This window comes from Pleurodeles waltl, chromosome 1_1 (assembly GCF_031143425.1).
Source record: "Pleurodeles waltl isolate 20211129_DDA chromosome 1_1, aPleWal1.hap1.20221129, whole genome shotgun sequence".
Lineage (NCBI taxonomy): Eukaryota > Metazoa > Chordata > Amphibia > Caudata > Salamandridae > Pleurodeles > Pleurodeles waltl.
The window spans coordinates 313,727,159-313,740,472 of record NC_090436.1 but is presented as its reverse complement, the minus strand read 5'-3'; the positions used below and the strand labels follow the sequence as shown (position 1 = coordinate 313,740,472).

Genomic DNA, 13,314 nt, shown 5'->3' with positions numbered 1-13,314 from the left:
GGGAACTGCGAAGCACTGTCTCATGTTATGTGCAAATGAGGCTGTTTTGCTAATACCAGTGTACCATTGACTCTTGCGTATTTCGTCACCACTTTCTCCTTTGGTTATGGTCTTTCACTTGGGGCTTCTCACAAAACTCCTTCACCGTTCACTTCACTGCATAATTTTGCTTATGCATTGTGTTACTGTTCAAGTTTAAAACAAACGTTTAACCCGGATGGATTTAACTTAACTATGCCATACTGGTTTCTCTATATTTGTTTTGAAACTGATTGAATCTTGACAGGTATCTTCTCTCCTATTTTCAAGGCTGTGACTTAGATTAATTTAAGACAGGTAATTTCTGCCATATTTATTTTTTTGTCTAACATGAGTTCCATGTGAAAGCCTGTTCCAAGTTTATGCTTGATTCCCATGTTCACATGGACATTTGAGTTGCTCTTGTAATTCTAAACACCCCCAACTATAATTTAAAGGAGAGTAAATCAGACGTTCTTGCGATTTCCTCTTACCCCCTCCCACACCAGCAGTACATTTACCAATCCATAATTGGCTATCTAACATGTTGTCAAATATCCCTATTTCCTACCGTATTCCTCTTTAAGTTTAAAACTTCAGAGATGAAAGCATCAATGTCCACTTTTATCAACTACTTACAAATAGCATTCCAGTCATTCAGGCACAACATTTGGACAGTTCCTGTTTATCTCCCAACTTAAGGGCAATACCGTTCAGTTTGGCTTACCTTCATACTTCATCTCTCCACAATATGGTCATGCTCCTCTAGCCAGGACTCCTCATGTTAGGGAAATTTGACGAACATTACCACGTAGCTCTTTGGCCTTCCTAAATTACTTCATCCAATAGTTAGTATCCACTATTTAGTTTTGGGGTAAAAAGAGGCAGGAGATTGGACAGAGGATTACGATAAATGGAAGAGTGTCTGTAGGGGTAAGGTATGATAATGATGAAGATGATGACCAAGCTTTAGCTTCACATACTAAATACAATTAGATTTGGGAACTCTACTATAGACTACATAGGAATTGAGGAAAGTTTTGAGGACTCACCTCTTTAAAAACAGTACTTCATAACGCACTAACCATCCTCAACCCAGCTCCATCTCCTTTTACTCATTGATTTTATGTCCTTGACCAGATACAATGTTCCGCTGTCTTTTGAATAGGTTTCCATTATAGAAATACCATATACATACATAGATATATAAATATCATCACCAGGGGTGTAACACAAACTCCTGCAGCTGCTGCGGCAAAGTGGGCCGGATCATTTTAGGAGGTCTACAATCAGGTAAAGGTTAATGAATATCTGTGAAATATGCAAGACTCTGGGGCCGCTCATTAGGTTTTATAGGAAGGCCCCATCATTTTGCGTTACAACATTGGTCAGCAGTGATGGGTTGTGCTGGGTGAATTAGCAGAGACAGTTTAATAACTTTGCAGTGCTACTTCGCTAAAATATTATTAATAAATAAAGCAGTTTTACAGTACCCGGATACATAGAAACAACAGCTCCTTTTGGTACAACTCCTTTTGAAACAAAGACTCCAGTTCCTGCAGAGATGAGAGTACTCGGGCATTCCTTAATACTAAATCCTAGAGCCTCAAATAATATTTCTTGTGGATGGAGCCTGGGTTCCATTTGATGTCTGGATGAAGTTATGTTAGGAAGAGCTAACAATTCTTCATATTTCAATTTAACATCCTTTGATAGAAAGGAAAGCAAGTCTCTTTGTTTATTAAAGTCATATATGAACAACGACTGAAAGATTTTTAACAGTGTAGCCAAGACGTCTGCATCAGAAATGATCTTGTCTTTGGAAGCTTCTGACACATACCGCATTGTTCTGCAAATAAAGGAGAGAATAATTAACATTACTATAAGATATACCCATTACTTGCACCACCCGAAGTCTAGACATAAAGACTCACAGACCAACAATTAATAATATAAACACAACAGAAATTATATTTGTGTAGGAGTACTCACAAAACTCTGTGTAAAAACTAACAAAGGGATTCTTCTCACTCTACTGAGGACTGTAGACAAGTTCACACTATCAAGAAGCCCACCATTTGACCTAGAGGACAACATCCCTCCTATCTTGGTAAAGCCTTTCAGAGTGCATTTGCAACACCTCCTGCAGTATTTCCTTTGTGACTTCAGACCTCTGTGCAGCTCAGAAATAGCAAAAAAGTAAGTAGAGCATTTGCCATCTGCATCCTTGACATTAAGGATAACAAGTTTCCTTTTGCTCCCAGACGTCAGGGTGCCCTTCTGTACCACTGACCCGTAGGAAGTAAAGGATGTAAAGATCCTTACCACTCAGATGATACAGAATGACAGTGTGCTAGGCCGGCTCCACTCATTTCTCCCCAATTAGTTCCAGTTCATAAGTTTAGATCCTTACACGTCTGGCAGCACTCCACGTTTACCTTTGTTCCTCAAGAATTTTAAATTTGGGGGGCGTGATCAGGGTGTGGACCCAGAAGATGTGTCCTTGCTGATTATGCCAGCCGCCATGGAGGCACAAAAAGGGCTCACAAACAGCCCAATATAGGTGAGCTCCCCATCTTATTCCCAGGGTGGTGGGACCAAAAAGCGGTGATCACCTGTGGGCCCTGCCCATTCACAGTAGAATAGAGTCTGGTGGTATCAGGAGATTGCTCTTGATTCATGATGGTTGTGCCTGCCGATCCCCTGAAGTTAGAGCAGAAAAAATATACAGAGAAGGTTGACAGACTGGTTTGGTGGGGGCCAAGCCTCACCCAGTAGACTTGATCGACTAATATCCTGACTGAAGACTTCTAGCAGCAAGGGCATTGTGCTGCAACCTTCGGCTCTATTTATCCTTCTTAGCCTAAAAGCAAGAAGACACTGACCCCTAGTGAATACACCTGAGCTGGGCACTGCCTTGTGCGTTTTGCTACTGATTCTTCAATCCCACTACAACCTCAGTTGAAGTAAAACAACAACAAAAAAACACATTAAAAAAAGGGAAAAAGACAAAAAAATAAAACCTAGAGTATCCTAGCGGGAAAACCCCTTGATGGATTTGGGGCAGTGAAGATGATAAAAAAAAAACAGGTGCTGCCATCCTACCCTCTCAGACTACAAGCTATTCGCTTGTAGTATGGGCTCCGTAAGGTCTGCCCACATACATTGACCACCGCAAGAAAATAAAGTACCACTTCCAATCAGAGGGCTCTGATGAAGTGGAAATCCCCGACTGCAACCACACCATGGTGACTAGCAAGCATAAGTAGACAAAAATACCATCTATTAAAGACAGGATACAAGCATGACAGAGGGGTCCCTTGACTCCTGCAGGAAAAACAGGGCACCAATTTCAACCTGTACTGTTTAGCGACACAGTCACCAGCTACTAGATAGGACATACAACTCCTCATCTGGGAATTGAAGACAAAACTCTGTTCACATCATCAAGATTTACTGAAATCGATCATTAACCTCGACTGTTATCTGCAAAAAGAGTCATGGATGGACGAGGTTGAGACCTTCAGTGAGTAACAAGCTCGCAAGCAAACAGATCTTCCACAACAATTGAGAGCACTAGAAGCCAAGCACCCCAAGGACCCAGAAATCCACTCTTGGAGGAATGCCATCAGGATTAGGAGAAGCAACCCAGAACCTCAATCTCGAACAGCATATCAAGGAGCTTTTCCATTATATTCTCTCACAAGTAGTACCTGCGGAATGTATACTCCACTGTACACTTCGTTTCTTTGACATTTATGAGATCTACCAAAAGCTGCCACACGACTTCCTGACAAGAGTGCACTTCACTAAACTGAAAGTCTGAATCATGACTGGATCACAGGCAACAGCTATAATCTCCTCTAAAGGGGACTCAATATCTCTTTTCAAAGACATATCCTGGGAGAGGAGCAAAACCTTTAGCATCAACACTGGGGCAAAAATCAATCCCATACAAATGGGGGTTGTTCTTCACATATGAGCCGAAGAAGCACGCAGTACGTGGGCCACAGAAGGTAGCATCTTGTGAATCCGAGGCTTGCCAACAGCTACCAGAGAAATATGAAAATAACAAGATCAAAGCAATCATCCATAGAGACACGTGCACAGCAGCATCAGAAGAAGACTGATTTCCTGACCACCATACTTTCCCTCCACTTAGAAGCGGGTAAAGTAAAATCAGCCTTTTCCAATGTGAAAGGCATCGGGGATTCCCCCAGCCAGGTTCCATCTGCCAAGTGGCAATGGATGGTGCCCCACTATCCTAGGGGTATTCTTGAATGCCATTATCGGCATGAACGCCAGGTCTCAAATACTCATATTGTTGAATATTCTAATGTTAACCAACTGGTTACTTTTTGTTCTATTGTTTCGCACAGTACATGGTGAGAGGACGGGGGGTGAAGGGTGGGAGTTGTGTGGTATGGAGAACAAAGGAGATCCACCGGCATGTCCTGTCAAGCGTAATCAGATGCATCATAAATTTTGGGGAATTACACTACTTTGTGAAGTTGCACCGTAAGAGATAGGTTTCGGTAACCTGGTAATAAGCGCACATAGAATTTACGACGGACTTACGAGTAGTCATGCTACATGTCCAAGACTTGAAAACTCATATTAGGGGACAAACAACATTAAAGTGGCTACATGACAAGCAATATGATATTCCTCTGCTGCAAGAGACACTTGACACAACAGGATATGCCCGACGTGTTATGTTACCTGTTTTTTTATAACACACTATCCATGTGAGGGTATCCTGGAGCTGCAGGTGTGTGTGGCTAGCCTCATGAGGCTTACTTAAAGAGTCAGGTCTTCAGCTTCTTGCAGAATTCAAGACGGGAATACAAGGTCTCTGTAATGCATTGTGGGAGGTCATTCCAGGCTTTACGAGCAATGTATGAGAAGGCACAACCTTCTGATCTGCTTTTGTGTATGCATGGGGTGTGTGCAAGTGGGAGTCCAGCACAGAAGGGGTGCCTGAGGGTATGGTGGAATTGTACACAGCTGTTCTTCAAATAGGCAGGGACTGTGTTGTGAAGTGCTGTGTACCTGTAGAGAGAGGCTTGAAGTGTGTGCGCTTCGGTATCAGGAGCCAGTGGAGTTCCCTTAGGTGAGGTGTGATGTGGCCCCAGCATGGGAGATTGAATACTACTCAGGCTGCTGCATTCTGGACGATTTGGAGTCTTTTTGTTGGCTGGTTATTTATTCCTGCGTATAGGGTATTCCCGTAGTCAGTCTACTGATGAGGGCTTTGGTGACCGTTTTCCTGGTGTAGGTCACTAGCCACTTAAGATCTTCAACATCTTCTGGATGCTGAAACAGGATGATGCAACTACACTGACTTGCTGACTTGAGCGGACGTGTCCAATTTGCGGTCAATAATGATTGAAGGTTTCTTGCTTGTGCTTTAGGCGTGGGAGCAGATCTAATACCTGTCAGGGACCAGGTGGATTAGAACTGCAAGCCATCCTTAATGAAGCTCACCACTTCATGCTTGTCCGTGTTCAGCTTGAGGCAGTTAGACTTCATCCAAGGTGGCCACTCCGGTTATGCAAGTAGTGAGCAAGTTCCTGGTGCTGGGTTTTTGTCCATCTTGTTTGGGGTCAAGGGCATCCATTTTTTATGTTTACTTTGTCCTTGGGACAAGTAGGCCCAACCCTCTGCAGCACAAACCCTTTGGCTGCTTGTTTACAGAGAGTGGAACTCTCTGCAGTTGAGGTAATGTGTTTCCAAAAGATAATGCTGTTCGAACTTGTATTTATGGTTCATTATTTGAAAGCCTTTATTATTAGGGTGAGTGCTGTAAATAAATGTTTTAAGGTAACACTTCACTACTGACGTTGGTTCCAGCACCAAAAAAAAAAAATGTGTATACACATGTCTGAAAAGTTTAGGCTACGAGGCTAAGTATAATGCTCCCAGAATGCTCTCTGATTAGATGCAAATGAAGTGTCATTTAGTAAAATGTGTTGATGCATGCTAGTATTTCCCAAAAATATTTCTAATGGAAAAATCAGTGTAACCATTTTCAACACGAATATGGGAAGCATGAAAATAAACAAACACTGACAAAGCCAACTGATCAGACATATTTTTATAAGTCTTTTAGTTTCATCAATGCGTGTCTTATTTTGACATGGCTTTTGTAATATTTTGCATTGTACATTGTTGTGGGAGCTACCAGGCCCTCAACATTGTAACAAACATTGGCAAAAACCCCCCAAAATGTTTTTGAATTCTAAAAGCACACGTTGCCACCAGTGGCATAACAAAGGCCCGCAGCCGCCCTCCAGGGGGCCCCTTCAGCACAGCACCTGCCCTGAGTGAGTCTGGAGGGGGGGCTCCTCCATGTTCTTTGCAAAGGGGCACCCTCCAGTTTCGTTACGTCACTGATTGCCACTGTAGTTCCTGACACTGAACAAAACTACTTTGTGTGCCAATATGCTCCTTGTGGAAGAGCAGAATGCGATCACTCACAGTAAAGCCAGCCGAAAGAGAAAGAAATAGAAGTTTAATACAAACAAAATGTCTTTGTTAACACCAGACCTAATTAGGGACCAAGACCCACATGTAGGTTGCTTTTTGCATGTCGCAAACAGCGACTTTCGCTGTTTGCGACGTGCAAAAAGCACATTGCGATGCAAAAACCCAGTTTTGTGATTCGGTAACCTGGTTACCGAATCGCAAAACGGGTTGTCGCAATTAGGAAGGGGTGTTCCCTTCCTAATTGTGACTAGCAGTGCAATGTAGGATTGTTTTGTGACCGCAAACGCGGACGCAAACCATTCGCAGTTTGCACCCATTTCAAATGGGTGCTAACTCTTTCGCAAAAGGGAAAGGGTCCCCATGGGACCCCTTCCCCATTGTGAATGTCACTGTAAACATTTTTTCAGAGCAGGCAGTGGTCCTTGGGACCACTGCCTGCTCTGAAAAAATGAAACGAAAACGTTTCATTTTTCGTTTTTGTAATGCATCTCGTTTTCCTTTAACCCCTTCCCCGCCACGGACGTAATGGTTACGTCCATGGCAGCGCCCGTGTGGCGCCATGGACGTAACCATTACGTCCAGGGACTGGCAGTCGGGGGAAGCGCTAGCGCTTCCCCCGAGGGCCGCCCCCCAACACCCCCAGGCCAGGGCTGAAAGGGGAATCCCTTCCCCTTTCACGCCCACCCCCCCCCGCCCCCCCCCATGACGTCAGCGCGCGATCGCGCGCTGATTTCATGGAAACGGGGAATGACGCGCTGGAAGCCATTTGCTTCCAGCGCGTCAAGGGAGAAGGTGAGTATTTCACCTTCGTGCGGGGTGGGGGTGCTCTCAGAGAGGCATCGAGGGAAAGGAAAGGGTTTTCCTTTCCCTCGATGTCTCTTTGAGCATTCCTGCTGCCCGATCGCGATGCGATCGGGCAGCAGGAATGCCCACTAGACACCAGGGATTTCTGTATGTGTGTGTGTGTGAGTGAATATTAGTGTAGGGGAGCGACCCCTTGGGCAAGGGTCGCTCCCCTTTGGGGGCACATGCTTTTTACGTCGTTTCTGCCCCCCCTGGGGGCAGATTGGCCCTATTTTTAGGCCGATCTGCCCCCAAGGGGGGCAGAAAGCCACTAGACACCAGGGATTTTATTGTTGCTGTGTATTTTTTGTGTTGGGGGGCGGCCCCTTGGGCAAGGGTCGCTCCCCTTTGGGGGCACATGTAATTTACGTCGTTTCTGCCCCCCCTGGGGGCAGATTGGCCCTATTTTTAGGCCGATCTGCCCCCAAGGGGGGCAGAAAGCCACTAGACACCAGGGATTTTATTGTTGATTTGTATTTTTTGTGTTGGGGGGCGGCCCCTTTGGCAAGGGTCGCTCCCCTTTGGGGGCAAATGTATTTTACGTCGTTTCTGCCCCCCCTGGGGGCAGATTGGCCCTATTTTTAGGCCGATCTGCCCCCAAGGGGGGCAGAAAGCCACTAGACACCAGGGATTTTATTGTTGATGTGTATTTTTTGTGTTGGGGGGCGGCCCCTTGGGCAAGGGTCGCCCCCAGGGGCCCTCATGTATTTTTGGGCAGTTCTGCCCCCCTTGGGGGCAGAGAGGCCTATTTTTTTTAGGCCTTTCTGCCCCCAAGGGGGGCAGAATCCCAATAGCGCCAGAAATAGTATGTATGTATGTGTGCTTTGTGTTGGGGGGTGGCCCCTTGGGCAAGGGTCGCTCCCCCCAGGGGCGCAATGTATTTATTGTCGTTTCTGCCCCCCTTGGGGGCAGATTAGCCCTATTTTTAGGCCGATCTGCCCCCAAGGGGGGCAGAAAGCCACTAGACACCAGGGATTTTATTGTTGATGTGTATTTTTTGTGTTGGGGGGCGGCCCCTTGGGCAAGGGTCGCCCCCAGGGGCCCTCATGTATTTTTGGGCAGTTCTGCCCCCCTTGGGGGCAGAGAGGCCTATTTTTTTTAGGCCTTTCTGCCCCCAAGGGGGGCAGAATCCCAATAGCGCCAGAAATAGTATGTATGTATGTGTGCTTTGTGTTGGGGGGTGGCCCCTTGGGCAAGGGTCGCTCCCCCCAGGGGCGCAATGTATTTATTGTCGTTTCTGCCCCCCTTGGGGGCAGATTGGCCCTATTTTTAGGCCGATCTGCCCCCAAGGGGGGCAGAAAGCCACTAGACACCAGGGATTTTATTGTTGATGTGTATTTTTTGTGTTGGGGGGCGGCCCCTTGGGCAAGGGTCGCCCCCAGGGGCCCTCATGTATTTTTGGGCAGTTCTGCCCCCCTTGGGGGCAGAGAGGCCTATTTTTTTTAGGCCTTTCTGCCCCCAAGGGGGGCAGAATCCCAATAGCGCCAGAAATAGTATGTATGTATGTGTGCTTTGTGTTGGGGGGTGGCCCCTTGGGCAAGGGTCGCTCCCCCCAGGGGCGCAATGTATTTATTGTCGTTTCTGCCCCCCTTGGGGGCAGATTGGCCCTATTTTTAGGCCGATCTGTCCCCAAGGGGGGCAGAAAGCCACTAGACACCAGGGATTTTATTGTTGATTTTTATTTTTTGTGTTGGGGGGTGGCCCCTTGGGCAAGGGTCGCCCCCAGGGTCCCACATGTATTTTTGGGCAGTTCTGCCCCCCTAGGGGGCAGATATGCCTATTTTTTAGGCCTTTCTGTCCCCAAGGGGGGCAGAATCCCCATAGCGCCAGGGATACTATGTATGTGTGTGTGTGCTTTGTCTGGGGGTGTGGCACCTTGGGCAAGGGTCGCCCCCCCCCCAAAGGGTGCAATGTAATCTGGGTGATTTCTGCCCCCTCCCCTTGGGGGTAGATTGGCCTATTTTTTTTTAAGGCCCATCTTCCCCCAAGCAGAGAAGACTAGACACGGGAAAATGAAAAAATGGTTAGTGGCGGAGTGTTTGTCAACTGGCGAAGTATTTACTTTTATGATAATAACAGTTTTTCTCCTTTTTGTTTTAGTTCTAAGCTTTTGCTGACTTTGCTGTGGCTTGTTGCAGTTTTGGCAGTAGTTGTCCTGCGGTTTGCGTAGTTGCATGTTTTAGGTAAGTAAATAAATTTACTCCAAGTGAGTATTGTTGCAATGCATGAATGACATGTTTGTAGGTGGTGTACTGAATGCAGGATTGTGTGTGAAATTGTCCTTAGAGTTATGCACAATGATTATTGTGTTGTCTTATGTCTAATTTGCTTTTTTTTTTCTCTTTTTAGTGGGATATCGTTGGTGATTGCTGTGGCTGTGCAGAGTAGTTGCTGGTGAGTCAAGCTTTTTCAGGCAAGTGAGCAGTATAGTTTTTGAGTTTATAATTCTTAGTGATAAACCTATACTTTGTTACTTATCTTACACAGTGCTGGTTGTTGGTGGTGTATTTGTCCAGTTAATTTTAGTAGGAAGGATCATGGCCAGCCGTAGGATGACCGCTCAGCAGGTTGTTAGTGTGCTTTTTGAGTCATCTTCTGACCATGAATATGAGACTGACTCTGCATCTGAGGCAGAGGAGGAAGTGCAGGATTCTGGAAGTGAATTTTCTGTCAGAGATGAATCATCTGATGATGAAGCCACTCTCAGTGCTGATGAAGGGCCTGTTTTAGAGGAGGACAGTGATGTGCCAATGGTGCAGGAGCCAGCGGCTGAAAGGCTTCCCATTGGAAGACCTGACGCATGGGTTGCACCAAACATGGAGCAGCCACAGTTGCCTGCGTTTACTGGTTTTCCAGGGTGTCGAGTTAATACGGAAAACTTTTTGCCCGTCAACTTTTTTGAGTTGTTTATGGACGATATATTTTTGGAAGAGATTGTTGAGCAGACTAATTTGTATGCAGAGCAGTTTTTGAGGGACAACGCTGCCAGACTTAGGCCACACTCTAGAGCTAGCCGGTGGATTCCCACAAATCTGGAAGAGTTGAAAAAGTTCTTGGGTTTAACTTTTTTGATGGGGCTGATAAGGAAGCCGTCGCTGTCTTCATATTGGTCTACTAGTCCCTTGATGGCAACTGCTATATTTCCTGCCATCATGAGTCGTAACCGGTATGAGCTTCTTCTTCGGATGTTGCATTTTGTAGATAATGCTTTAGCCTTGCCACGAGATCATCCTGATTCTGACCGTCTTTTTAAGATTAGACCTGTCCTTGATCATTTGGTAGATCGGTTTTCAGAGATCTATGTTCCAGGGAAAGAAATATCTGTAGATGAGTCTTTGGTCCTGTTCAAGGGTCGTTTGGTTTTTAGGCAGTACATTCCTAGCAAGAGGGCACGGTATGGAATTAAATTGTATATGCTGTCAGAAAGTAGTACAGGATATGTTTATAATTTCCGGGTCTACACTGGTAGGGATTCCAATATTGACCCCCCTGGTTGTCCTCCCACTTTTGGAGTTAGTGAGAAAATTGTGTGGGAACTTGGTAGACGACTGTTTAACAAAGGTCACCATTTATATGTAGATAACTTCTACACTGGAGTTCGGTTGTTCAAGGAGTTGTTCAGAGTGGACACTGTTGCTTGTGGCACAATCCGCTCTAATCAGAAAGGCTATCCAAAAGAGCTTGTCTGTAAAAAACTTGAGAAGGGACAGTGCAGTGCCTTGCGGAATGATGAGCTGCTAGCTCTGAAATTTGTAGACAAGAGGGATGTATACATGCTAAGCACCATCCATGATGAGAGTACTTCACCTGTGGCTGTTTGGGGTCAGGTTGCCGAAGTGCGCAAACCTGTGTGCATCTTAGACTATAATAAGCACATGGGTGGTGTTGATAGAGTAGATCAGAGGTTAGAACCTTACACTGCTGCTCGTAAGTCTTATGTGTGGTATAAGAAATTAGCGCTTCACTTGTTCCACTTGGCAACTTTTAATGCTTTTGTTGTGTTTAAGGATAGTTCTCCAGAGTCAAGGATGACATTTGTGAAATTTCAGGAGTCTATCATAGCTAGCCTTGTTGTGCTGGAACAGGCAAGAGTTCCTAGAGAAGCAGTGGTGGAGGATGTGGCTAGATTGAAAGATCGTCACTTTGCTGAGCACATTCCTCCCACGGCCAAAAAAAACTTTCCTGCTAAGAGATGTAGAGTCTGTGCTCGAAGAGGTATCAGGAAGGAGACTAGGATGTACTGCCCTGATTGTCCTTCAAAGCCTGGGCTGTGTGTGGGTGGCTGTTTCAGGAGCTACCACACACAGAAGAATTATTGGGAAATTCCGTGAGCGTAAACTGGTGTTTTATATTTTTATATGTTCGGTTTCACGGTTGGCATTAGTCATGTATTCAGTTAGAGCTTTTGTGTTTGTAGTTTTGTACTAATTTATGATTAGTGGTTTCTTTGTTGTTTAAAAACAAAAAAAAGGGGATGGCATGTGTAAAGTGGCGCTTGGCTGGCGGCGTGGGTGTGGTGGCGCTTGGCTGGCGGTGTGTGTGGGGTGGCGCTTGGCTGGCGGTGTGTGTGGGGTGGCGCTTGGCTGGCGGTGTGTGTGGGGTGGCGCTGGGCTGGCGGTGTGTGTGGGGTGGCGCTGGGCTGGCGGTGTGTGTGGGGTGGCGCTTGGCTGGTGGTGTGGGTGGGGTGGCGCTTGGCTGGCAGTGCCGGCCAAACGCCAGTCCACACACTCATCAGCTGGTGTGATTGCTGTATCAGGCATGTGGGCGTATGAAAGTGATGGGCCCTTGACTGGCGCTGTCTGTGGATGCGAGTCTTGTAATGTGCTGGGCCCGTGGCTGGCGGCGTGAATGGTCTAGTGCATGTCATGTATGAAAGGTGTGTGAATGGACTGTAAAGCGGTTGGTGCCTTGTCGTGGCTTTACAGCTCACGAGCTGTGAGTCATTGGTTCAGTTTTTTGGCCTTTCAGTTATTACCAGTGCATTTCACTTTTGTGAAATCTCTTGTTAATAAAATTTGATCTACTGAACCATCACTCACCCTCGTGCCAAATCCAACCAGTATGTGTGGTACAAATGACAAAACCTGCTCCGCTGTAATCAGGCGTCGCAGCACACTTGAGACACGCTAGGTGCCTCAGGTGGGACCCCGATGATGAAGCATGCCACCAACTTGGTTGGTGGGTGAGGGGTCTTCTTCACATAACCTAAGTGTGTTTCTTTTCACAATTTTAGTGTTTGGCACATCACGGACGTATGTGCACACATCAAAGTGATATATTCCAAAAATACCTGTGTTTGGGGGGGAGGGCCCACCTATGTTTTTGGTCCTGGGTGCGGCCGTCATGTAGGGAAACCTACAAAACCCAGAAACTTTTTAAAACTAGGCACCCCAAGGAGTCTAGGGAGGTGTGGCTTGTGTGGCTCCCCCAACATTTTCTTACCCAGACTCCTCTGTAAACCTCACAATTTGCATAAAAAAGCATATTTTCCTGATTTTTCTTAGTAGGATCACCGCTCCAGCACAAAATTCCTACTCCCCAGTTTTCCCCTCAGTCTCCCAAGTAAAATGACACCTCACTTATGTGGGTCCCCAAAGCAGAGTCCGTCTAAAGATGTATAAAAGAATATGCCCTTATAAACTTGCTGTGCTATCCCTTCTATCCCTTCAGGTTTTGGGCCTTATTATTTTGCAGGCACCTGGGCCACCCACACAAGTGAGGTATCATTTTTATCGGGAGACTTGGGGGAACGCTGGGTGGAAGGAAATTTGTGGCTCCTATCAGATTCCAGAACTTTCTGCCACAGAAATGTGAGGAACATGTGTTTTTTTAGCCAAATTTTGAGGTTTGCAAAGGATTCTGGGTAACAGAACCTGGTCCGAGCCCCGCAAGTCACCCCTCCTTGGATTCCCCTAGGTCTCTAGTTTTCAGAAATGCACTGGTTTGGTAGGTTTCCCTAGGCGC

The 13,314-nt window shown here is 46.1% G+C and overlaps 1 protein-coding gene across 2 annotated transcripts in view; it reads right to left on the bottom strand.

Annotated features, from left to right (window-relative positions):
• The window catches only part of SETD9 (SET domain containing 9), a 141,782-nt gene that overhangs the window by 70,970 nt on the left and 57,498 nt on the right, over positions 1 to 13,314 (bottom strand). For both annotated transcript variants that reach the window (XM_069222329.1, XM_069222337.1), the window contains exon 2: positions 1,512 to 1,867. In XM_069222329.1, coding sequence (XP_069078430.1) covers positions 1,512 to 1,867 — 356 coding nt within the window. The remainder of the gene's footprint in view (positions 1 to 1,511; positions 1,868 to 13,314) is intronic.